Source organism: Monodon monoceros, unplaced genomic scaffold (assembly GCF_005190385.1).
Source record: "Monodon monoceros isolate NGI ecotype Baffin Bay Population unplaced genomic scaffold, NGI_Narwhal_1 Super_Scaffold_4, whole genome shotgun sequence".
Taxonomy (NCBI): domain Eukaryota; kingdom Metazoa; phylum Chordata; class Mammalia; order Artiodactyla; family Monodontidae; genus Monodon; species Monodon monoceros.
In genome coordinates, this window is record NW_021703781.1 from 1,572,749 (window position 1) to 1,600,245 (window position 27,497).

At 43.5% G+C, this 27,497-nt stretch overlaps 1 protein-coding gene across 2 annotated transcripts in view; it reads left to right on the forward strand.

Moving 5' to 3' along the window:
• The first annotated feature begins 20,068 nt into the window (after positions 1-20,068).
• COG2 (component of oligomeric golgi complex 2) overlaps positions 20,069-27,497 on the forward strand; it is a 41,591-nt gene continuing 34,162 nt past the window's right edge. The window contains exon 1 of one of the 2 annotated variants that reach the window (XM_029244920.1): positions 20,069-20,283. In XM_029244920.1, coding sequence (XP_029100753.1) covers positions 20,212-20,283 — 72 coding nt within the window. In that variant the 5' untranslated portion in view covers positions 20,069-20,211. The remainder of the gene's footprint in view (positions 20,284-27,497) is intronic. The other variant, XM_029244919.1, reaches the window with a different exon arrangement.

Consider the following 27,497-nt stretch of genomic DNA (forward strand, 5'->3'; position numbering starts at 1 on the left):
AGAAAACAACCAACCAAAAAAAAATGCCCCCAAACCAAAACAAATAATAAAAACAAAACTAACAACAACAAAAAAAGAAAAAAAAATAAATGAAAAATAGCAAAGAGAACAGGAAGCAAACACACAAAAATGACAAAAAAAGAAGATAAAAATGAAACAAAACATCAAAGAAACCAAAACAAAAGATAACAGCAAAAAAGAAAATACAAAACAAAAAAAACAAGCTAAAAAGAACACATAATAAAATAATAATAGAAAAATTAAAATATATTTAAAAATGATAAAACCAAAAAAACCCACAACAACAACAAAAATTCCCTGGGGCCTCCACTATCAGTGTCCTTGACCCCATGGTGAGCTACAGCTAACCACCACCTCCCCAAGAGGCCCTCCAAGGCCTCTACGTAGGTCTCTGGACCCTCTGTGTCAGCCCCACCTCTGTGTGCATTCCTCCCACCACTGTCTGCTCCTGAAGCCGTCCCGGAGCACACGTGCCTGAGCAGGCGGCAGGGGCACAGGCATCGATGGGCATGGCTGTTGGGGCCGGAGCAGCTGGAGGAGGCTTTCATGGGGGCTGCTCATGGGCCTACCTGGGCTTGTGCAGAGGGAGCTTTGGTGGGGACAGTGCTCAGGCCCCCTGGGGCCTAGGTGGGCAGGAGAGGCTTTGGCTTGAGGGGCAGATGAGGCCGCTCAGGAACGCACCCCTGCTATTGCCCGTGGAGGCTAGGGCTAGCGGGTTGGGAAGGGCATCACAATGGCGGTCCTGCCCCTTGCACACCACTCAACCATGGCGCCTTGCTTCTATGGTGGCCCGGGCTTCCTCCACATACCTTCCTGGCTCTGGAGCTCCTCACTCCCGTTCTCTCAGGCTGTCTCTTCACCACCAGCAGCTGACCCCTCCCTGTGTCCACTCTCCAAACCCCGCTTTCCAGAACCCAGCCCTCCTTCACACCAAGAGACACAAGAATCAGACTGGGTGCACAGGGCTGCAGCAGGGACCATGCACACAGGTCTTATTCTGTCCTGCCTTCCACAGACCAGTTGCTGCATTCCCCTCTGATCCCCCAAAGGTCTCTCTCTGTCCCAGCTGATACCCGCACCATGAGGGGGCTTTTCTGAATGTGGATACCTTTCCTCTCCTTCAGCTCCTCCCCAGGGGTGCTGGTTCCATCTCATTTCCTCTTTTCTTTTTTTTCTTTCTTTCTCCTACCCAGTTGCATGGGGATTTTTCTTGTCCTTTTAGGTGTCAGAGGTCTTCTGCTAGTGTTCAGTAGGTGCTCTGTGAGAATTGTTCCATTTGTAGATATATTCTTGATGTACTTGTGAGGAGAGGCAAACTGCATGTCCTCCTATTCTGCTATCTTGACTCCATACATGAAGCATTAGCTGTAAATCCTCATTCCAAGTTTTGATCAAGATGTAGCAATGAGATTTTGGACCACATATTGCAACATGTGCAATCATTAAAGGTACTAGGATCAGCTCATTTTGAATTTAATAAATCTTTTAATAGTTCAATGCCAGAGTTTTTCTACATGCAATGCCCACCCAATGTTACTCAGCAAGCAGAAGGCAAAGCCAGGATTCAAACTCAGGACCTCTGATTCTCCCCCTCGGGATTTTGCCATCAGCCTTTCCATGAAATATGTGACAGCAAAGATTTAGAGGCTAGGAAGTCCAAGAGCAGAGTGCCAGCATGGTCAGGTTCTGGTGAGAGCCCTCTTCTGGTTGCCGACCACTGACATGGTGGAAAGAGTCGTGTCTACTTTTTGTATCAGGGTAACGTTAGCCTTGTAAAATGAATTTGGAAGACGTCCCTCTTTTTCTATTTTTTGAAGAGTTCTAAAAGAATTGATATTAATTCTTCTTCAAATGTTTGGTAGAATTCACCTGTGAAACTGTTCCTGGACATTTGTTTGTTGGGAGGTTTTTGATTACTGACTCAATTTTCTTACTATTAATAGGTCTGTTCAGATTTTCTATTTCATCAAGATTCAGTCTTGGTAGGTTCTATGTTTCTAGGAATTTATCCATTTCTTCTAGGTTGTCCACTTTGTCAGGATATGATTGTTAATAGTAGTCTCATGATTCTTTATATTTCTATATTTCCATAGTATCCGTTGTAACATCTCTTTTGTTTTGGACTTTGAGTCCTCTCTCTTTTTTTCTTGGTAAGTCTAGCTAAAGTTTTGTAAATTTTGTTTATCTTTTCAAAGAACCAGCTCTTAATTTTATTGATCTTTTATGTTTCTAGTCTCTATTTCATTTATTTCTGCTCTAAATAATTTTTGTTATTTCCTTTTTTGTACTAACTTTGGGTTTCTGTATTTGAGACATTTTTTGTTTCTTGAGGTAAACATTTACTGCTGTGAATTTCCCTCTTAGAACTGCTTTTGCTGCATTCTGTATATTTTGGTATGTCACATCTCTATTTTCATTTGTTTCAATGTATTTTTTAATTTCTATTTTGATTTCTTCTTTGAACCATTGGTTATTCAGTGGTGTGCTGTTTAATCTCCACATATTTATAAATTTTCCAGTTTTCTTCTTGTAATTGATTTCTAGTTTCATACCGTTGTGGTTGGAAAAGATGCCTCATAGATTTCAATCCTCCAGTTTAAATTTATTAAGACTTGTTTTGTGGCCTAACATATGGTCTATCTTGGAAAGTGTTGCATGTGTATCTGAGAAGAATGTTTATTCTGTTGCTTTTGGATGGAATGTTCTGTAAATATCTGTTAAGTCCACCTTGTCTAATGTAACATTTAAGGCCAAAGTTTCTTTGTTGATTTTCTGTCTGGATGATTTATCCATTGATGTAAGTGGGGTACTAAAGTCCCCTACTATATTGCTGTATATCTCTCCCTTTAGGTCTATTAATATTTGCTTTTTATATTTAGGTGCTCCTCTGTTGGTTGCAAAATATTTATAAATGTCATATCCTTTTGCTGGATTGACCCCTTTACATCAAGTAATGCCCTTCTTTGTCTCTTATGACAGTTTTTATTTTAAAGTCATTTTGTCTGGTATAAGTATAGCTACTCCAGCTTTCTTTTGGTTTCCATTTGCATGGAATAACTTTTTTCATCATTTCCCTTTCAGTCTTTGTGTGTCCTTTCATCTAAATGGGTTTCTTATAGGCAGCATATAGATGGGTTTTGGGTTATTCTTTCATATGTATTCTTGTTACTAATTAGCATCCTTTCTTTTCAGCTTAATGAAGGATCTTTAACATTTCTTGTAAGACCAGTTTAGTGGTGATGAACTCCTTTAGCTTTTGCTTGTCTGGAAAACTATTTATCTATTCTTCATTTCTGAATGATAACTTTGCTGAGTATTCTTTAATGGAATGTTTTCCTTTAGCACTTTGAATATTTCATGCTACTCCCTTCTAACCTGCAAAGGTTTTACTGAAAAATATGCTTATAGCCTGGCTGCTTTTAATCCTCTTTTTTTTTTTCCTTGAATTTTGAAATTTTCATTATAATGTGTCTTGGTGTGGATATCCTTGGATTACTCTTATTTGGAGCTTTGTGGGCTTTCTGGATCTGGATGTCCATTTCCTTCCCCAGCTTAGGGAATATTTTCATCCATTATTTCTTCAAATAAGATTTCTTCCCCTTTCTCTCTCTCTTCTTTTTATGGGAGCCCTATGATGTGAATGTTCATCCATTTGATGTTGTTGCATAAATCCCTTAAGCTATCTTCACGTTTTTCATTTTTTTTCTTTTTGCTGCTCTGAGTGAGTTCCACTGCCTTGTCTTCAAGCTGACTGATCCTTTCTTCTGCTTCATCTAGTCTGTTGTTGAATTCCTCTAGTGTATTTTTCAGTTAAGTTATTGTATTCTTCAGCTCTGTGACTTCTATCAGATACTTTTAAAAAATATTTTCCATACCTTTTTTGAAGTTCTTACTGTGTTCATCCATTCTTCTCCTCAGTTCAGTGAACATTTTTATGTCTGTTACTTTGAACTCTATCAGGTAAATTACTTATTTCCATTTCATTAAGGTTTTTTTCTGAGGTTTTATCTTATTCTTTCATTTGGAACATATTCCTCTATTTCTTCACTTTGTTTGACTCTCTGTGCTGGTTTCTATACAATAGATGAAACAGTTACTTCTCCTAGAAGTGAAAGTGTGGCACCATGTAAGAGATGAACCTTGTTGTTCAACCCTGCCCCAGCTCTTGGTTGTCTCTCAAACCTTTGTGTTTTTCCAACCAGCCTATTATATTTTTAATAGCTCCCAGTAGTTGAGGATGTGCTAAACCTGTCAGTGTCCTAAACGGGAGGACCTCAGCACCTATATTCAGGCTGACTAGAAAGCAGACTCTTAGGCATCAGCTTTTAAAGGTATGTAAGTATATACAGTCTTGTGGGACCACAAGCTTAAGCCCTACTGGCCACTGGAGCCAGGCAATCTGCCTTGGGCAGCAGTTACAGAAATTGGGGCTCTAGATGAGTATATAATCTCTTTGCTGGGTAATACTGGTGAGCTGGGGCAAGGCAGAGAGATGGCACCAAAAGAACATCCACAGTCTATGTTCCTGGAGAGCAGCTCCATATGTCCCTAAATGTGTGCCAAATCTGAAGCCTGCCCCTCCAGCTGAAGCTCCAAGATAAGCAAAGAGACCTCCTTCACTGAAAAACTGTGTAGTATGCTTCATTCCGCTGTCTGTGCAGTACTCTGGGGGCATATCCTGCCAAGAACTGTCTCTTCAATTGCCACAGTCTTGTGGGACCCCAAGGAATGCAAGCCCACCTAACCACTAGAGCCAGGTGATCAAGGGGTGTTATTTGGGCTGCAGCTACAAACACTGGGGCACCAGATGCATAAAAACCAGGACACTAGACACATAGAAAGCTTCCGCCCCATCCCCCAGAAGGCAGTGGTGCTCTGGAGTGTGGCAGAGAGTGAGTGCAAAGATAACACCCCCCCCCAAGGTTTCTGGAAAGGATTTCAATAAGCCCCTAAATGTGTGTTTAATTATAATCCTGCCCCTCAGGCCACAGTCATGGTGATCAGCTAATAGACCTCCTTCAAAGAAAGACCCAGCTCCTGGGTCTGCTGCCTCTTGCTGTGCCCTGGGGATGATAGTTGTTTAAGAACTCTTTCTCCATTGGTTACAGCCCTGGTGACCCTTTAGTATAAACCCTGCTATCCACTAGGGCTAGATGTACAGGTGTCCCCTGACAGCAGTCATAAAATCAGGGCACCAGACAAGGGTATGAGTGCCTTTCAGGTGACACCAGTTATTAAAGTTCCATGGGACCAGGAACGCAAGCACCCTCAGCCTCCAGAGCCAGGAAATAAAGTGGTGTCCCCTAGGACACAGCCACAAGAATTGGGGCACCAGATAATACAATAATAAACTATCAGAAAGAGAAATTAAGGAAACAATCCCATCTATAATTGCATCAAAAAGAATTAAATACTTAGGAATAAATTTAATAACTACATGACATTAATGAAAGAGACGAAAGAAGACACAAATAAATGGAAAGATATTCCATGATCATGGATTGGAAAATTAATATTGTTAAAATGTTCATGCTACCCAAAGCAATATACAGATTAAATGCAATCTTTTTTCTTTTTTTTTTTTTTGCGGTACATGGGCCTCTCACTGTTGTGGCCTCTCCCGTTGTGGAGCACAGGCTCTGGACGCACGGGCTCAGCAGCCATGGCTCACGGGCCCAGCCGTTCCGTGGCATGTGGAATCTTCCCGGACCGGGGTACGAACCCGTGTCCCCTGCATTGGCAGGCAGACTCTCAACCACTGCACCACCAGGGAAGCCCTAAATGCAATCTTTATCAAAATTTTAATGACATTTTTCATGGAAATATAACCAAAAAATCCTAAAATTGTATGAAATCATAAAAGACCACTAATAGCAAAAGCAATCTTGAGAAAGAAGAACAAAGCTGGAGGTATCACACTCCCTGATTTCAAACTATATCACAAAGCTATAGTAATTAAAACAGTATGGTATTGACATAAAAACAGACACACAGATCAAGGGAAAAAGGTAGAGAGGCCAGAAATTAACACACACTTAAATGGTCAATTAATCTATGACAAAGGAGTCAAGAATATATAACAGGGAAAAGACAGCCTCTTCAATAAATGGTGCTGGGAAAACCGGACAACTACATGTGAAAGAATCACACTGGACCACTTTCTCTCACCCTATATAAAAATGAACTCAAAATGGATTAAAGACTTAAACATATGACTGAAACCATTAAACTCCTAGAAGAAAACATAGGCAGTATGCTCTTTGACATCAGTCTTAGCAATATTTTTTGGATATGTCTCCTTAGGCAAGGGAAACAGAAGCAAAAATAAACAAATGGGACTACATCAAACTGAAAAGTTTTTGCACAATTAAGTATTGGGAAAATGAAAAGGCCATCTAATGAAAGGGAGAAGATATTTGCAAATCATATTCCTGATAAAGGGTTAATATTCAAAATACACAAAGAACCCATACAAATAAACATCATAAAAACAAACAACCCCATTAAAAAATGGGCAGAGGACCTGATAAGTCACTTTTCCAAAGAAGATGTATGGATGGTGAACAGACACATGAAAAGATGCTCAACATCACTAATCATCAGGGAAATGCAAATGAAAACTACAATGAGATCTCACCTCACACCTGTTGGAATGGTTATCAGCAAAAAGACAACAAATAACAGGTGTTGGTTAGGATACGGAGAAAAGGAGTACTTGCGCAGTGTTGGTGGGAATGTAAATTGGTGCAGCCACTGTGGAAAGCAGTATGGAGTTTCCCCCAAAAAGTTAAAAATAGAGCTACCGTATGATGCAGCAATTCCACTTCTGGGTATTTTTCTGAAGAAAAAAGACCACGAATTCAAAAAGATATATACACCCCAATGTTCATTGCAACGTTATTCACAACAGCCAAGACATGGAAGCAATCTAAGTGCCCACCAATAGATGAATGGATAAAGAAGCTATATATATATATATATGTATATCTTCTAGTTACAAAATGTCTAGTTACAAAATAAATGAGTTGGAATAGAGTCAATTGTATAACATTTTATGGTGACAGATGACTACTAGACTTATCATGGTGATCATTTTGTAATTTATAGAAATATTGAATCACTATGTTGTACATCTGGAACTAATGAAATATTGTAGGTCAATTATACTTCAATTTTAAAAAACTGACAAAGTCATCTAAAGCAAGGAAAGTTTGAGAAACTGTCACAGCCAAAAGGAGGCCAAGGGGACATGACTACTAAATGCAATGTGGCGTCCTGGATGGGGTCCTGGAACAGAAGAGGGGCATTAGTCAAAACTAAGGAAATCTGAATAAAGCACGGAGTGAGAATTAAGGGTACAGGAGAGAGGTAAGAAATCTGAAGGGGACAGCTGGCCCCTGCAACCCAGGGACAGGTGTTCAGTCTTTATTCTTCGGTTTTCCTGCTAGTAAAGTGGGCGTAGTACTACCTACTTCAAAGGATTGTTGCAAGGACTAAATAACATGAAAGTGCCGCATACTCCATGAATATTAGTTTCTCTCCTCTCAGAATCTTGTTCAGTTAGTCCTTCTTTGTACCTCTCAGGCCTGATTTATTCGTATCAGAGTTTGGGATCAAGGCTTCATTTCATTCATTCATTCAGCATATTTGAGTGCTTACTGTTAGTTACTAGCCCTGTGCTCGGCTGTGGAGGTACAGGGGCAAGCGTCTGGAGGGCGTGCAGACCCAAGTGTGATGTGCGCTGTGCTGTAAGGGGCGACAGGGGGCTGGGGGAGCACCTGCACAGACCTCCACGTCTCGGACCCCACAGGACGGGAGGAGTGCGCAGGCCAGGTGAGGGAGGCCAGCACAGCCAGAGTGGGAAGATGCTGGGTCCGGTGGAGGTGCAGAGGGAGGGGTCCGCTTCAGGCAGGGCCTCCGTGAGGCTTTTCAGGGAGGTCAGCCCCACGATCCCCAGCTCAGCGGTGGTGTGGCCACACTGAGACAGCTCAGTGCACACGGAGTCTGGGCTCTGTCCTCAGGCCCTGGGGAGATGCTGCGGGTTTCTCAGCAGAACGTGTGTGATCATATTGGTGTGTGGTGGATGCAGTGTGAGGACTTGGTCACGCAGGCTGCGGCGGGGGCGAGCAGTTAGGACGCTACTGTAATGACCTCGGCGCGCTTCCACGTGACCTGCCCTGGGTGACGGCATGGAGGTGGCACAGAGGCAGACTGGACAGGTGCGCGGAGGAGAGAAACACCAGCGGTTGTGATGGATTAGATGGGACAGACGAACACCGGGGAAGTGACCTGGGCCACCAGGGTGGCCATGGATGAAAGAATGGATAAGGAATTGTGTCATATATTTATAAAACAATGGGATATTACTCAACCATAAAAGAGAATGAAATCTTACCTTTTGCAACAACGTGGGTGGACCTTGAAGGCATTATGCTAAGTGAGATAGGTCAGACAAAGACAAATTACATAGGACCTTTTATATGTGGAATATATATACACGTATATGTATGTGTGTATATATATGTGTGTGCATACATATACGTGTATATATATATATTTTTTTAATATATATACATGAAAACCAAACTCATAGATACAGAGAACAGATGAACAGATTGGTGGTTACCAGAAGCAGGGAGTAGGGGATGGGAAAATGGATAAGCTTTTGTTTTTTTTACTTTAAATAAATTGCATCTTAAAAGGGGGGAGGGGACATTATCGACCACTTACTCTCATGGTTTTCACTGCAAATCTTGCAGTTTTGGGTCCAGTTAGATAGAGAGAGAGAGAGCTAGAGATAGAGACATTAATGCACACACACATATATTTACCAAAGAGAGACAGAGAGATTGATTTATTATAAGGAACTGAGTCATGCGAGTAGGGGGGCTGAGAAGTCCCAGGCTCTGCCATCTGCAGGCTAGAGACCAGGAGAGCTGGTTGTGTGATTCAGTCCGAGCCCAAAGGCTTTAGAACCAGGGGATTTACCAAACTATAAATCCCAGTTTGAGGGAAGGAAAAAATGAGATGAGATGCCTTAGCTTGAGCAGTGAGGAGAAAAGGGGTGAATTCCTCCTTCCTCCACCTTTTGTTCCGTTCAGGCCCTCAACGGATTGGACGGTGCCCAGTTGCACTGGGGAGGGCCGTCTGCTTTACTGAGTCCACAGATTCAAATGCTCATCGCATCCAGAAATACCCTCACAGACACACCCAGAAATAACGTTTGATCTGGGCACCCCATGGCCAGTCAAGTTGACACATACAATTAGCTATTGCAGTATAAGTATATATGTATATGTGTAAATATATATATATACCTATCTCTACCTACATATACACACACAATATGAATACATATACTGGGTCTCAAAGTAAAACTTATTTCTTACTGTTAAAAAACAGATCGAGTTAAAAAACAGAAAGCCGAGGAAATCCTGACATAGCCCCAGACAAGAGGGGCCAGGGTTTTCTGTAGCTCCCATGACACCAAGTCCACAGCCTGGACTAGGTAGCACCCTCTTGTGTCCCTTGGGGAGGGAATAAAGAAGAAAAGAAAGGTCATGGAAAGGGTTTACACTGGGTCAGTGGATGGTGGTAAGATTCATTTCACATTTTAAAAGATCACTTTGGCTGCTATGTAGAGAACAAATAGAAGGAAGGCAAAAATAGAAACAAATTATTCTTCAGTATTTATGCAACACCTGCCCTGTGCCAGGAGATGGAATAACGAAGAAAAAGTTGCTGCCCCCCGTGAAACTTCCATTTTAAGAGGAGAGCCAGACAATAAGCAAAGCAATGTACATATCTATCAGGGAAGGTATGTTAGGGAGCATTCTAAGACAGCCTTGTGACAACTGTCCCCTTCTGTTATAGGTCTTTTGAGAGTGGACAGAATCTAGGACTTCCTTCTAACCAGTAGAATTTGGCAAGGTAAGGGGCTGTCACTTCTGTGATTACATTATATTATATAAGACTGTGTTTTTGCTGATTGGAGGGAGAGGCCCTCTTGCTGGACTTGAAGAAGCAAAGAGATGTGTTTCAAACCACCTGTGGAGTGAGCTGTGTGGCAGAGAACTGCAGGCAGCCTCTAGGAGCTGAGGATGGTCTCCACTTAAGAGCCAGAAGAAGGCCCCCTCCGCCTCAAATCATACAGGTCCAAGGAAATGAATTCTACCAACACCCCAAGTGAGTTTGGAAGAAGACTCTTCCCTAGTCGAGCCTTCAAATGAGAATGCAGTCTGGTCAACATCTACATTTCTGCCTTGAGTGAGACCCTGAGCTGAGGACCCAGTTAAGTGTGCCCCGACTCCAGGCATACAGAAATTATGAGACGATACATGTCTGCTGATCAAAGCTACGAAGCTTGTAGTCATTTGTTATGAAGTAACTGTTAAAAACAGGACAGTAGGCCCCAAATGGAGTCGCTTATGCTAAGCCCCATGTCACCAAACCAAAACAACTTAATTACAACGTCTGCTCTCCCTGAAGTGGAATCTTAAACCAGTCAGTCAGGAATCGCGTGGTCAGCACTAGTGAGGTCATCTGTCCGATAGACCCCTGCCCTCCCCTAAAGGAAAGCCACCTTGCAATAACCGATCCCATTTTTGCCTAGAATAACTTCCTTGTTCCCGCTCCCTTCTGCCTATAAAAGTCTTTTACTTTGTACGGCTCCTCGGAGCTCCTTTCTATCTGCCTGGTTGGATGCTGTCCAACTCGCAAATTGTTGAATAAAGCCAATAAGAGCTCTAAAACTTACTCCGTTGAATTTTGTTTTTTAACACCACAGAAAACTAAATCTGAAGGCCCTCATCCAGGGCACACCGATGTATAAAGGCCGGGAAGTTCCAGGAAGACCAACAAAGAAGACTGAAAGGGACAAAGTGGACACAAAGGGAGAGTCAGAAGCGCCAGGTGCACACAATATAATCACATATAGCAAGTTTAAATAAATGGACTGCCTGTCGTTTAGGACCGACAGGTGGAGTCATATGAGACCTGAGAATTAGATCCAGGGCCACTGGATTTGGCCCTGTGGTGGTTATTAGTGACCTTGTGAAACACCTGTGTAAGCGTGGTAGCAGGGCCAGAGCCTGACGGCAGTATGTGAGTTTAAAAAATATTTGAACGGGAGCAGTGGATATGAAGAGCAGCGGCAGAGTCTGAGTTCTGTTTTGGAGGCAAAATCAAGATAAGGGAAAGGGAGGAATCGTCCAGGGGGCTGAGGCTTTGGCCACTAAGCAGGTGGGGTTACCAGGGAGACTGGGAGAAGGCCAGGAGGAGGAGGAAGCAGGTTAGAAATTATGTTGAAAGTAAGATGGCTATTGTGTATTCGTATGGAGCCACGCTGTGGGCAGTGGGGCATACGGGTCTCAGCTCCAAGGAAAGGCCAGGGTTTGAAGTACTAACTTCAGTTTATAGAAAGTACTTCAATCAACGACACTGGATGGAATCATCTAGAGCAGTGGTTCTTAAACTGGGGGCTGAGGGTAGGGGGGTTGTTGCAGGGCACGTGCAGAGACACTTTGGGATGTCATAGCTGAGGGAAAAGGTGCTAGAGGCATCTGGTGGGTGGAGGTCAGGGACGTTGCTCAACACCCTACAGGGCACAGGACGGCCCCACAACAAAGAACAATCCAGTCCCAGGTGTCAACAGTGCCCAGGTTGTGCAACCCTGATCCAGAGAGAACACGGCTACAGGAGAAGACCCAGGATCAAGCTCTAGGGTATTTAAGAGTGTAGAGGCCAGTTAGAGAACAAGGGTGAGAATGAAAGTCCAGATGGAGGGAAGAGAAACCCAGGACAAGAGGGCACTAAGGAGAGAAGGGGACGTGAGTGCCTGGAGCCCCGAGTGCCTCCCTGTGCTTGCTAAGAGAATCTGTGCACCACTGCAAACAGTTCTAGGTTGACGCCTGAAATTTTTCATCACAAACTTTTCATCGTAAGTTTACATATTCTTATTGATTAGAGGTTGAAATATTAAACATTAAAAAATGAAATAGGAAAGGATTGACTTAATTGAAATAAAATTTTCCTGTTACAATTTGAGTTTTTAAAAATACCAGCAACCTAGTTTTCTACTGTATCATGTACTAAGCCACACTGAATCTGAAAGAAATCAGTTGAAATGCTTGTTTGTGTTTTTTCCTATTGTATCTGGAAACATCTTAATCCCTCAAAACAATAGAGTTGAAAAGAATCAGTGTCACTGACCCAAACTGGTTCTGCTTTTCTGAGTTCACAGCCTTTCAACATTGGCCCAAATGCCCTTTTTCTAATGCTAATTTTCAACCTTAACTAGAAGGAGAGGAAGCCCTAAGGGTGGGAGTCACCAAGATTAACCGCTGAAGGAGGTTACTTGAGATGAAACCAATATTTCAAATTTGGGGTCACCCCAAGGCACACGCTGTAATAAGATTTGGAAGGAAGGGGGTGTACTGCTCTCTTGTAAAGTGAGAGAAGGAGAATTGTGATGCCTGACTTGGGCATATCAGGTTTACTAAAGAGCATTAGAGGAGTAGAGGATCTGGAAATGGACTCCCTTAAAGTGATCTGTGCACAGGATTCTTTTTTTTTCAGTTGAAGTATAGTTGATTTACAATGTCGTACAAGTTTCAGGTGTACAACACAGTGATTCAATTATACACACACGCACACGCACATATATATTACATATACATTCTTTTTCAGATTCTTTTTCCTTATAGGTTATTACAAAATATTGAGTATAGTTCCCTGTGCTACACAGTAGGTCCTTGTTGGTTATCTATGTTATACGTAGTAGTGGGTATGTGTTCATCCCAAACTCCTAATATATCCACCCCCCCTTTTCCCCTTTTGTAACCATAAGGTTTTTTTTTCTTTCTATGTCTGTGGGTCTATTTCTGTTTTGTAAATAAGTTCATTTGTCAGATGCCACATATAAGTGATATCATATCATATGATATTTGCGTTTCTCTGTCTGACTTCACTTAGTACGATAATCTCTAGGTCCATCCATGTTGCTGCAAATGGCATTATTTCTTTTTTATGGCTGAGTAGTATTTCATTGTATATATGTACCACATCTTTTTTTCTTTTTGTCTGCCCTGGGTCTTAGCTGCAGCATGTGGGATCTTTGTTGCCATGTACAGGATCTTCAGTTGCGGCTTGTGGGATCTTTAGTTGTGGCATGCGAACTCTTAGTTGCAGCACATGGGATCTAGTTCCCCGACCAGGGATCGAACTCGGGCCCCCTGCATTGGGAGCACAGATAGCCACTGGACCACCAGGGAAGTCCCTGTACCACATCTTCTTTATCCATTCCTCTGGCGATGGGCGCTTAGGTTACTTCCATGTCTTGGCTATTGTAAATAGTGCTGCTATGAACATTGGGGTGTAAGTATCTTTTTGAATCGTAGTTTTCTCTGAACATATGCCCAGGAGTGGGATTGCAGGATCATATGGTAGCTCTAATTTTAGTTTTTAAAAGAACATCCATACTGTTCTCCATAGTGGCTGTACATTCCCACCAATGGTGTAGGAGGGTTCCTTTTTCTCCACACCCTCTTCAGCATTTATTAATTGTAGGCTTTTTGATGATGGCCGTTCTGTCTGGAGTGAGGTGATACCTCTTGTAGCTCTGATTTGCATTTCTCTAATAGTTAGCAATGTTGAGCATTTTTTTCATTTGCCTGTTGGCCATCTCTATGTCTTCTTTGGAGAAATGTCTATTTAGATCTTCTGCCCATTTTTATTAGGTTGTTTGATTTTTTTGCTATTGAGACTGTATGAGCTTTTCCTATAGTTTGGAAATTAATCCCTTGTCAGTTGCATCGTTTGCAAATATTTGTTCCCAGTCTGTAGGTTGTCTTTTTGTCTTGTTGATAGTTTCCTTTGCTGTGTTCACAGGATTCTTTAGAGAGTTTTCAAGTGCATGTTACCCTAGTTGGGCAACCACAGGTATAGGCAAACATTTTAGAAGTTATACTGTGAATGAGAAGATGTTGGGTCAAAGGAAGCTTTTTGTTTTTTTTTAAAGATGGAAGCTGGTTTGTATGCTGATGGGAATGCTCCCTTAGAAAGGAGACGTTGATGCTAACTCTGGGCGTGGAAGCCTTGAAAGGGTTGGAAGGAATGAGTCCTAAACACAAGGAGGGCCCCCCTGGTGAGAGCTGGGAAATATGCTCCCCCATAATAGTCTATCACGGCTCTTCTCCATCAACCTGCTTTATCTTTAGCAAACACCCTCTTTTTCTTTGTTTATGGTATGTTTCTCTGATTACAACGTAAACCCACGATTTTCCTTATTGTTCATCCCTGAATTACCAACACTCAGGGCAGTACCCAGCACACAGTGGGTGCTTAATAAATATTTGTTGAATAAATGTTAAAAAACAGATTAAAATGGGTACCGATGCCGCTCTAGATTTTATCTGATGGTGAGGATAAGGGAATTCCTGGCTAATTTGCTTTTATTTTCTCCAAGTTGACACTAGGCATGAGCTGAGAGTGACGGGCGGGGTTAGGTGTTGAGGCAAACCCCTAGGTGGGAAATGGTCATTTCCATTAGAAAGGAAGCAAACCACTGGAGAGAGAGGGGAGTCTACAGTCAGGGCTGAGCATCTGTTTGAGGTCATGGTACAGCAGGTTGGCTCAGTTGTGTGAATGATTCCTGGGTGTCTGGCCTATGCAGCTGGCATCTGGTGAAGCCATTTATCAAGAAACAAAATGAGGGAGGATAAGCAGGTCTTTCCGAAAAGATGATGAATCAAGAGTTGAACGTGCTGAGTTTGAGGCACCGGTGGGACATCACCGTGAAATAGCACAGGTAGGTGGTCCGTTACTTGGCCATGGTGGGGAAGAAAGAAGTGGATAGTGGGGAGGCAATGGGAGAGGAGCTGCCTTGTGGGTGGGAGCTGAAACCAAAGGCATAGTTAAGATCACTACAGGAGAGGGTAGCACGGAAGAGGAAGGTTAACTGAGCCTGGAGGAACACTGATGGGAAAGTCACATCATTGGTCATGCATGACAATGACAAAGCAGGTCACAGCTTCCCAGGGCCAGATGCCAGGTCTGGAGCCTCATTCATTCCCCACCTCTGGCGTAGTGCTGGCCGCACAGAAGTTAATTCTAAAATTCACCCTGATTTGATTTCTCTGCACTTTCATTTACTAGAATCCTATCACAGCTTATTATCTGAAATGCTGCTAGGGGAAAGCTTTTTTGAAGGTAAAATTATGACTTTCATACAAATATAAAATGAACACTTGTAAAGATTTTATTTAATTCATTAATTAACAAGGAAGTCAGTAAGACATTACCACCACTCCAAGGGAGAATCCAAAGAGTAGACACATAAACAAACAAGAATGCTTAAAAGAATTTGCTTTTATAGATGCAAATAGATGCAAAACTGGATTCCTCCAAAGGAAAGAGGGGGTCAATTGTGCTTCCCATGGACAAAATTCATTTGTATAGCTACAGATAAGAATAATTTGCATTGATATCAATTATCTACAGTTTACAGGATTGTCCATAGCTCAAAGACAAGGCACACAACACTCCCACAGAATCGGCCCAGAAGGGTGTGCTAGAAAACACCTATGTTTCCTTTGAAGACTCTATATTCTTTCACGTTTATTTCAAAGTCTTTCATGTTTTTCCCTATAACGTTAAAAAAAAAAAAAGAGTTATCCTTACCACTTTTATTAGTTGGGTCTGTTACAAAATACACATGGAAGAATACTCCAGTACTACCATACCCAAACATGGGTACTAATTGATTAGGGAGATGAGGCTAAATTTGGGATACCTTAGGATTAATCTGTCTCTTAGTTAGAATGGGAAATTCTAAGATTCAAACCAAACCACCTCAAATCTACTGTGGAACGTAGTGGGATATCAATCAAATACAGAAGATGTTGAAATGGTCCTGTGAGCTCACTGCGAGCTTGCCAAGTTGGTTGGAGGCCTGGAGCGTGATGCTGGTTCCACCCCCGCCCCTGCCCCAGCCCATGCCTGCCTTCCTCTTGGAATGGAAGAGTGTCAGACTATATACGTAGCCTTCAGTTCAAGCATATGATCCATATAAAAATGGAAAGCCTCCTCTCCTGCAGTAGCGAACAAAGATGACTCCGGTTGCTGTTGGAAGCTTTCGCTTCTCTAGCACGACAGTTCAGGAGGGATCAGAAAGAAAGCACATTGATGATTACTGGAGAAAATGCTCATATGAATTCCCTGAGCACAGTATTTCTCTTTGCAAATTTTAAGTGTTCCATGGCAAGTCTGCCAAAAGTGTGAGAAGTATAAATAGGGAAGAGTGGGAAGGAAAAATGGGGACCTGTCACGACGCCACTGAAAATAGGGAACTAAGAACTTTCCTGAGATCCAAAGTCAAAGGGGGCTAATATTTACTTGGAGTAGCAGGCATGAGCTTTAGCATGAAACGAAAGGCAGAAGAGTGAAATTAGGGAATAGAAGAGAGAAACCTGAAGATAGAAAATTGTGTCAAATTGAAGTCCTGCTCTTACAAAAAGTACAGATCAAAGAATGAGGGAAAAGGGGACTTCCCTGGTGGCACAGCGGTTAAGACTCCATTCTCCCAAGGCAGGGGGCCCGGGTTTGATCTCTGGTCAGGGAACTAGATCCCACATGCATGCCGCAACTAAGAGTTCATGTGCCACAACTAAGGAGCCCTCGAGCCGCAACTAAAGAGCCTGCCTGCTGCAACTAAGACCCAGTGCAACCAAATAAATAAATAAATATTTTTAAATAAAGGAGAATGAGAGAAGAAAATTAGGATACACTGACTGCTTATTATGTCTTGCACTGGTTAGGAACTTTATATCTACTTTTAATTTAATCTTTCAGTTCCTATTTCCTATGAAATAGCTATCTCACTAAAGACGATATTCAAATGTTTAGCAGCACAGACAATGAACAAATCAGAAGCTGGACAGAGGACCCCTGCTGAGCTAGGCCTTAACCCTTCATCAATCGGCTTCCCAGGTCACAGTAGGGATCTTGGGAAGGGCTCAAGGCAGCAAGGGGACAGGAAGCAGGCTCTAGACAAAGGCCACGCACCAACATTTGCGTGAGTGAAATGATGTGTACCAACTGAACATCAGCTCTGAGTGACACCTGTCCTCTGGGCAGGTTCAGGCTTAATCTCCATCTTCACTTTGTCCTTTCCATGATGCTCCACTAGCATCAGGGGTCTTCTCTGCCGCTCCTGTAGAGGCCGGAGATAGATGGGCTCCAGACTAGACATTTACAACCGGCCTCCAGTTCACACCTCCTGGGGTGAGAAGAAGATGGGCCGCAGGCCTACTGTTCACTACCAGCCTCTTATTTACATTTCCTGAGACAAGAGACAAATGGGCTCCTGGCTACGTATTTATGACCAGGCTCCCGTCTGCATTTAAAGACCTGCACTTTGATATAAGAAACAACAACAGGAATAGGGTAGATAACTGGACATTGGACACTTTTATGGCAGGAGGAGAGAGGGGCTAAAGCCTGTTAAGAGATCAAGAGATCACACATTTCCCGTCCTTGAGGCAAGGGAGACACTACCCATGCCCTAATGGCCTCATGGGGTCAAAAAGGCAGGGGTGCCAGACCATAATAAGTGTTGCCTTTGCCCATGCCAGGCGCCTGTGCGATGAAATCCATCTTGACTGAGGGGTGCATGCTCACCTAGGGGAGGGTCCCAGGACAAAGTAGCCATGGGGTCAAAGCAAGACGATTAGCCAAGAAGGCAAAGACCCAGAAGACTGACCCCTTAGAAAGGATTTAAACTTCCCAAAGGCATGACTCTCCTGACTCTCTCGCTGAGTTCTCCCGTGCGTCTTTCCGCATGTACTCTGCTTTTCTAATAAACGCTTTACTTTCCTCTATACCTTCCTTCTCCTTGTCAGATCCTTCCTTTCAAGGTAGACAAGGACTGGGGGTTTAAATTCTAGCCGCTGGCCCCTGTGGTCTAGCGCTTAGGATTCCTGGTTTCCACCCAGGCGACCAGGGTTCAATCCCCTGGTCAGGAAACTAAGGTCTCGCTTCAAGCCGCTGCTCGCTCACTGCTGCATGCGTCCAAAATCACGGCGGGCAGCACTAGGGACCCTTGTTCTCCTTTACCCCCTAATCCCTTCAGCATCCCCATGATTAGCATGCCAGCCTGTATAAATTTAGGTTCATTTCTTTACTAAAGGCCTGGGAACAATTTCAGAAGGCAATTATAATGAAGGAAGGAAAGAGTTCAAGTTCTAGTTCATTTAGACTTCTAGAAAAGGCAGGGTTTCCCAGACATTTTTACTTGGTCTACCCAGCACCTTCCCCGCAACCCCCCATCTTGGTGCCTTGGTTAAGGGTGTGGGCTTTGCAGTCTGGGCTTCCTGGGTTTGCAACTGTCACTCAGTAACCTCGTGGCATTGGGCTAAAAGTCACACCTCTCAGAGCCAGTATTCGAACTGGTGATTTTTATTAGGTGTGGTGATGGCATTGGGGGCTTGTAAGGAAGTATCTTTTTTCTTCTTTTTCTTTGATGTGTAAACAGAGGTATTTGGGGAGCAGGAAATGATGTGGTGTTTGCAATTTGTCTCAAAATACATTCCAGATGAAAAACTGGGAGTGGTAGTGCCGCGGTAGGAGAAAACAGTTGATTGTTGAAGCAAGGTGATGAATACGTGGAAGGGGGTGAGGCATCTTGTGCTCTCCAGACTTTTGTGCGCGCTTGAAAATTTTCATAAAAGGAGTAAACAAACCAAAAACAAATAATGAGCCTTTCTGGCTCCACATTTTAAAAAGAATAGCAGGATGTACTTTTCATGATTGCAATTTATTTTGATTTTCCAGATATATCCCACCTCTCATCCTATCCATCAGCTTCTCTAGACATTAGCAGGGAACATTCCCTTTGACAAGACTTGCCAGGCCCAGTGGTAGGGAGTATATTGTTTTGGATTCTATACCTACATTTTAAAAATGTCACGAGTTTCCTATTTGCAGTAACTTGAATGCAAGTGTCTTATCTTAAGGTGTTGCTTTCCTCTGTCCCACTCCTTCCCCCCCCCCCCGTAGGCTTGCCATTTCTTTTTTTTCATTTTCCTACACCTTTATTGGAGTATAATTGCTTTACAATGTTGTGTTAGTTTCTGCTGTATAACGAAGTGAATCAGCTATATGTATACACACATCCCCATATCCCCTCCCTCTGGAGCCTCCCTCCCACCCTCCCTATCCCACCCCTCTAGGTGGTCACGAAGCACTGAGCTGATCTCCTTTTTAAGGACTATTAGGGGTTAGCGTTATCTCCAAGGAGAAAATAGCCTTGGGAGGAACAGCCTACACCCTGGTGTATAAAGGCAACGGGCTGCTGGAAGGAAAGACGTGGCAGGGTGAAGAGTGTTTACTGAGGTTCGTGGTTAGGGTTATCAGGGTCTCACGGAAAAAAAAGAGAAATGAATCATCATCATTTGATCATGGTATTCACAGCCGGAGGGAGGGACAATGGGAAAAAGAGAAACACAAAGAAACCGTCAAAATAAAACTGGGATGTACGAGGGCAGGAGGAGGGAGAAAGTCTGAGAAACGGGGGGGGGGGGATGTAATCGCACCGATACTGGCCACAAACACAAAAATTTGCCCATTCCTGGTTTACATTAAAAATGAATATGTATGCACATGTATTTGTCGGCTGTGTCCCGACTAGGCAGGTGATGAGGCGCTCCTTTAAGAACCTTGAAGACCCAAAGTTGCACTCAGACCGCCCACCTGGATCCGAGCCCAACCCTGGACCTGAGAACCGAACGGCCGACTGCGGCCGTGGCTGTTCCCTCCGCCCTGGAAGGGCTTGCAGGTCGATTTTTGTCAGTGGATCGAGAGGGAGCCCCGGAGTCCTCCAGCCCGTGCTCTTAGCGCTCAGCCCCCGCCTGGACCGCCCGGTCGGAGCCGGCCCGAGCTGCAGGGCCGCCCTCCGCCGCACGGGGGCAGCAGCACCTGCAGCGCGGCGGCGGCCGTCCCGGCGCCCCTCTTGGCGGCGGCGGGCGGAGGCCGGCCCGCGGCGCGCTCGTTGATTGGCCGCGGCGCGGGCGCTGCCATGTTGGCGGAAGCGGCGCCTTCTGTACCGTGGCTGCGGCTGCCGAGTCCGTGCGCTCAGCGTCCTGTTCCCTCGCCTCTTCCGGGTCTCGGCGCTGAGAGGCGGCGGCGGCCGGCGGGATGGAGAAAAGTAGGATGAACCTACCTAAGGGGCCGGACACGCTCTGCTTCGACAAGGACGAGTTCATGAAGGTGCGCGCTGGGGCTCCGCTTCCCGAGCCGGCGGCGGGGGGCCTGCCCTCCTTTCGCTCCGGGGCCTCCTCGGGCCGCGCCCGTTCCGGACCGGCCCCCGGCGGGACCTCGCTGCTCCTCGCAGTGGGTCTCTTGGCCTCAGGTGTGGCCGGGGCACCCTGGAGAAAGCACCACTGTGAAATCGTGCGTAGTGAGCGAAAAGGCCTCGAAGTTGTGTGCCAGTGGTTTTGAGCTAAGTATAGTAAGCCCCTGTTATTACCCGACCCCGTTAGCATGCAGTGCAGTAGGATTGCCAGTCCCCTGGCCGGACAGAAGCTTGTTGACCAGCGCCTTGCGCCTAAAAGCTCAGTACTAATGCATTGACCAAATCTCTGAACCCACGTCCATACCGAGGGATCAGGTGGGGGGGAAAGGCACTAAATCGAAAGATTTTCCTTAACGTTCACCTAAAGCTTCTGAATGAGATATTTAAAAGATGAGAATCTTCTCATTTTGTTGCGATACAACAAAGCAAGCTATTCTCTTTTTCTAAAGTTGCCCTACTGCTCTTTATAAGGTGACCTCGAAGTTGGTCTGCATGTCATTGTAGGACATAAACTTACATAAACAGAATAGCAATATAAACCGAAAACATTTTATGGATAATAAAGGTTCATCAGGCACAGCCTTGAAAATATCCAAGATTTGAATCAGAGCTAGGAGGAACTTTGCATACCTATTTGGTGTAACCCTCTCGGTCTGTACTTAAACTACCAAGAAACATATTTATGTTTTATATTTAAGGATTGGGGGTTTTGATACCACTAAGTGGCTGTTTTCAGTGTTAAAAAGATAAACGTTTTGGCTCAGTAGACGCTAAACTTTTAAGGAAGTGAGTGTAAGTCCCTTACTGTTCTTTTTTGATGACTTTAAGTCATACTATGTTTTTTCTTATTTTAGGTTCATCACTCTCTCTCTCTTTTTGATATTTGCAGTCAGATCACATCTCTGGTTTTTAAAAGTATTTATATCTGTTTTCTTTATGGCTGAGCAATATTCCGTTGTATATATGTACCACACCTTCTTTATCCATTCCTGTGTTGATGGACATTTAGGTTGCTTCCATGTCCTGGCTATTGTAAATAGTGCTGCAGTGAACATAGGGGTGCACATAACTTTTCAAATTATGGTTTTCTCTGGATATATGCCCAGGAGTGGGATTGCTGGATCATATAGTAGTTCTATATTTCGCTTTTTAAGGCACCTCTATACTGTTCCTAAAAAAGAACGAAATAACGCCATCTGCAGCAACATGGATGGACCTAGAGATGATCATACTAAGTGAAGTCAGTCAGACAGAACCACAAATACCATATGATATCACTTATATGTGGAATCTAATTTTAAAAAATGATACAAATGAACTTATTTACAAAACAGAAAACAGACTCACAGATCTTAAAAGCATACTTATGGTTACCAAAGGGGAAACGTGCCGGGGAAGTGATAAGATGGGAGATTGGAATTGACATATACTCACTACTGTGTATAAAATAGGTAACTAATAAGGACCTACCGTATAGCACAGGGAACTCTACTCAATATTATGTAATAAACTATATGGGAAAAGAATCCAAAAAAGAGTGGATATAAGTATAACTGATTCACTTTGCTGTACACCTGAAACTAACACAACCTTGTAAGTCAACTATACTCCAATAAAAAAATTTTTTTTAATGTGGTAAAAAACAGTATTTCCATCTGGATTCTCTCCAGTGTGGCCATATCATTTTTAGTATGCGGGGCTGTCTAGACCCAGGAATAATGTAATGTACTCTTGTTCTCGTACAGTGGTGTTTCTGCTAAACCACGGGAAGGAAGAGCGTAACTTGTCAGGGATGTGTGAAAGGGACCGAGGAGTGAACTTGCTGATCCAGGAATGCTTTGTTCCACCCCCTGGCTGAGAGCTGCCCTGGAGCGAGGGTAGAAAGAAAGACCATGATGAGAAGAGGCGCACTAGAAGAAGAAAAGGCACAAGCAGAGATCAGGGGCTTTGTTCTGACTTCTGATTTCAGGAGTCTCAGAATACAGAAAACTTAACTTGTCCAACTTTTGCCTTCTTCAAGGCTTCCTTCAGGCTCAGTACCAGCATTCTTTCGGACTTGCTAGCCCCACCATGTTTCTTGCTCTGAGATGGCAGAATGCCTTTGGCAAGAGCAGCTTCAGAAAGCAGAAAGCAGAAACCTCAAAATATAAGTTCTAAAGTAGAACCTGCAGTAAGGAGAGGGCAAACTGGGAAGGTGGCTGGAATGGCCATATTCTTTCATGGCTCCTAAGCCTCTGAATGTGCCCTGCAATTTGTAGTGCTAATAAATGTGACCACTTCACATGTAGAAGAAAAATACCTAGGACAGCTATCCTGTGTTAAATGTTTTTGATTTTCTAGGTGAGACCTGGAGATAAAGGTTATTTGTGATCTGTGTTTCCTTCAGAGAGACATTTTATAAGTTTTAGTTCCATGGCAGAAATGGTGGGTGGAGAGCTTGCTGTCGGGGTTATATTTCTACCTCTGTGTCTCATTCAGCACATTTTGTAATTTGTTCCTGTGGGAAAGTTAGGGAATGTCCTATTTGCATTAGGAGAGTTGAGATTACTTGAAATCCAGTCGTTGGGTTGGAAACTGTGTCATTAGTCTGCCACACATGACGAGGGCCTGTTAGGACAGTGGTAGCAGTTGCTCACTTAATAAACAGTCATTCATTGATCACCTGCTTTGTGTCAACCAGCAATCTAGACGGGATAGTACAAGGGTACATAAGATATGGTTTGGGCTGTTGAGTATGGTCACAGGAAGACCACCGTGTGTGCTGAGAAACTGGACCTAGTCCAGAGAGGCTGGAAGGCTGGCCAGGAGTGAGACCGGAAAGGTAGGACGGCAGCTGCCGTCACGTTTAAAGCAGGAGATTACATGGGCATGTCTGTTGCATTGGAGCAGCATTAGAGGGCGCTGTGCCACTGGTTACTTCAGGTTAATATCGGATTCCAGCTCAAGGGAAAATTGTGTTGGATTTGAACTGATGAGCTAATATTTTGATACGGACCGTTCTTGCACATGTGTTTCAGTCCTAACTCAGTGCCTTAGTGGTATCTCAGACCTTTAGGAAAGTATTTAATAAATTCTTAATAAATAGCAAACTACCTTTCTGAACACAGAAAAAAAAAAGAGGCTACTAAAAAGTTATTTCAGTGGTCCTTGTGAGATCTAATGAGAAAGAGGAGGGGACAGATTTGTGGAAGATGGAGGTGATCAAAAGACAGGAGTGGCAGATGGAAGAATCACTTGGGGCAGAGGTGGTGATGACATCATACCGTTAGCTTCGTCACCTTGCAGAAATCTTTAGCGCGCGTTGATAGTCAGCTATCAGATGAAATATGACCTAAGATCTTGGTAGCAGGGAGAGAAAGTGGCCTACTAACAAAGATAAATTAGATCCCTTTACCTAGGAGTGCTGTTGGAATCGTAGCTTTTCCCTTCTAGCCCAGCGTACGACTTCGCTTCCTGTTTTATAGCAAAAATAGTGTCATCGAATGGGAACTCCTTCATCTTGCTGACGATGACGGCTCATTCTTGTATTTGTGCCCGTTCTCTTTCTCCTCCTCGCCTGTTATGTAGAGGGGTTTTCCTTCCTTCCTTCCTTCCACCCATGCTTGGAGCCCAGGCCCTCCTGCACTCTCCCCACTGGCTTTCAAACACTCTTGCTTTAGTCTCTTCCCCTTGACCCTCCTGCCTCTAGTCTGTCCTGTCACACTCTTCCACATTACAGCCAAATGCTCCAGTTGTTGTTACTTCCTTCCGTGCTTTTCGGCCATTTGTGTGTCTTCTTTGGAGAAGTGTCTGTTCAGCTCCTTTGCTCATTTTTTAATTGGGTTATTTGTCTTTTTATTGTTGAGTTGTAAGAGTTTTTGTATATTCTGGATATTAGACCCTCATCACATATATGACTTGCAGATATTTCCCACCATTCAGTGGGTTGTCTTTTCACTTTTTTAATAGTGTCTTTTGACACATAAAAGTTTTTATTTTGATCGCGTTCAATTTTTCTGTTATCTTGATGCTTTTTGTGTCATATCTAAGAAATGACTGCCTAATTCAAGGTCACACGGACTTTCACCTGTTTTCTTCTAAGAGTTTTATAGTTTTAGCTCTTCTATTGAAGTCTTTTGATCTATCTTGACTTAAATTTTCGTTTATGGTGTGAGGTTGGTGTCCAAATTCATTCTCTTCCGTGTAGATATTCTCTTGTCTTAACATCAGTTGTTGAAGAGACTCTTCTTTCCCCATTGAATGGTCTTGGCGCCCTTGTAAGAAATCAGTTGACTATAAATGTATGGGTTTTAAGTTCTTTCTTTTTAAATGTTTAGGAAATCTACAGTGTAAAGTAAAACTATTTCTGATGAATGAAATGTGGCAGTTGTTACATACCACTGAGTTTGGGGTTGTTTGCTGTCATAGCAAAAGCTGCCTAATTCAATATTCACAGATGTTCTAAGTAATTTAGTCTTGTGCAATGCAACGCTTGTTTATCTAAGAACAAATATATAATTGGCAAGTTGAGCGCTAATATTACCTAATAGCATTTGTTTGTGAGAGTTGAGTTATATGATTTAGAATGTCACCATGAAGTTCATACCTGAACTTCATCCATCTGAAGTTCATACCTTCAAAGATTATGTACTCAGGCAAGCAGAGTGCTCTGCACAGTCATACAGCTGGTTAACAGCAAGGCCAGGATGTCAGGCTGAGGCCTGCCCACACGTTCTTGCTGCGATTGCTGTGTAACTATGGATGTAAGGTGTTACCTGGGGTCGTCTCAAGCAGCAAAATGTCTAGGCTAATTCTGGCTCTAGGTAAAGAAGCAGATGGTTTTCACTAAGTGGCTGTGAAATTACAGTTTGGTAAGAAATCCTCTTATCTGACACTATCAGAGCAGGTGTTTGGGTGATTAATTAAGAAAGTCAGTTTTTAAAAGTACTCAAGGGATGGTGCTTGAGTCCTTAACGTTTTATTTTCAATCATACATGTGTACATTTATTCTCCATTGATGTGGCACCAAGCTCTTTTCTCTGAAAATTTGTCTGCTGATTCGATTTCTAGATTGTCCTTTAAGTCGGATGAGAACCCTAAGGCATCTGCAAAGAATCTGGTATAGGATCCTCCAAGATTTGTATGACCCCCCTTCCCGCTGCCCTACCTGGTTCATGGTCATGTGATAGATAATTGAGTAAAAATTGTCTTATCAATTTCTCAGTATCGGGTCTTCACAGAGCATCATAGTTTTCATGAAAACAGTTATCTTCTTGCACTTATATTTTGTTGGTTTATATAATGTTTAATAAAATTTTGTAATTTTGATGATAAGTACAAGTGACCTTAACAAGTTCGGGAATCATCACATCTGATTCTTGATGACTAAACAGCTCAGCTAGTAGCAGAGTCATAGGTGCAATAGACAGTAACCTGCTGGCTGTATGCATGTCTGCCTACCAGGGGCATCAGAATGTTATAAAGGGAGATGGCATAGCGAACCTGTGAGACCAGTACTTGGAAGTTGGCTTTGAAAGATTCTGAACATCTGTTCAGTGGAATACTCAACATCCATATAAAATGTCAGTACAGATTTATATGTATTATGAAAAGACATTGAAGTTGTATTTTTATATGGGGAAAAGTAGCTTAGAAAAGGTTTATTAAGATTGTGTGTGTGTGTGTGTGTGTGTGTGTGTGTGTGTGTGTGTGTGTGAACACAGGAAGAGGTCTGGGGTTTCGTTGAAGATGGTGACGTAGGAGGATCCTGAACTCACCTCCTCGCATGGACACACGAAATCGACAGCTACTTAATGGAACAATTTCCTCTGAGAAAACCCCCCAAAACTAGCTGAGCAACTCCTGCACATCTGGCAAACAAGCAAAAACCCACATCAAAGTGAGTAGGAGAGGCTGAGACACAGTCTCACCATACACCCCTCCGCCAGTGTGGTGACCCACAATCAGGGGGAACTCCCATCCCAGGCTGCTCCCCGAGGAGCGAAGGGTGTGAACCCCACCGCTGGCACCCCTACTTTCAAGACTTGCACCTGAGAGATGAGCCCCCAAAACATCTAGCTTTGAAAGTCAATGGAGCTGGCATCTGGAAGACCCATGAGGCTACAGTGACCTGAGAAACAGTTCTTGAAGGGGCAGCATGAACTTACCCTCCCCAGGGCCTGACACAGACACAGCATCTGAAAAGGGCCCAGACTTGCTGTGAAAGAGGCTTGTTTATCTTAAAGCATCGGCCTGAGGGGCAGGCTTCTAACTTCGCCCGCCCACGTCTGGGGGCTTGGAGGAGGCCGGCAGGGCCATCTGTGCTCTCTCTCTCCTTGCTCCGCTCAACAGTATCTCCTGGAAAGGAACGTGTGTACTTGGTCTGGCGCCCTGATTTTTGCAGCTGCTGCCTGGGGACACCTCTTAGGTCACCTGGCTCTGGTGGCCAGTGAGGTTTACGCTTGTAGGTCCCCAGTGTTCATTGCAGTATTATTTGCGATAGTCAAGACGTGGAAGCAGCCTAAGTGTCCATGGATGGATGAATGGATAAAGAAGCTGTGATACACACACCACACACTGGGATGTTATTCAGCCATGAAAAAGAAAGAACTCTTGCCCTCTGTGGTGGCACCGTGGATGGACCTTGAGGGCATTAGTGCTCAGTGACATAAGTTAGAGAAAAGATGATCGTGGTCTCACTTGTGTGTGGGATCTAAAAAGCAAAGCAAGAAAAAATGGACCCACAGGTACTGTTCACATGGGTGGTTACCAGAGGCAGCCGGTGGGGAGTGGGCAGAATGGGCGAAGGGGGTCAGATGGTACAAACTTGCAGTTAATCAGGTAAGTAAGCCTGGGCATGTGGTGTACAGCGTGGTGACTGTAGTTAATACCGTGTTGTGTATTTGAAAGTTGAAGGGAGTGAACCTTTTTTTTTTTCAGTCTGTTTAGAAAAGTCATTAAACAATAACAACTACGATAAGCAGCAACAGCGACAAGTCCTCGGCAGTGGAGGGTTGGTACAGTTATTATCGCCCGAAGTGCATCATTTACATTAAGATTCGTTCCTGGTGGTGTACATGGTGTGAGTTTTGGCAAATGGATAGTGACCTGTATGTACAGCCACAGTGTTGCATGTAATAGCCCTAAAGCC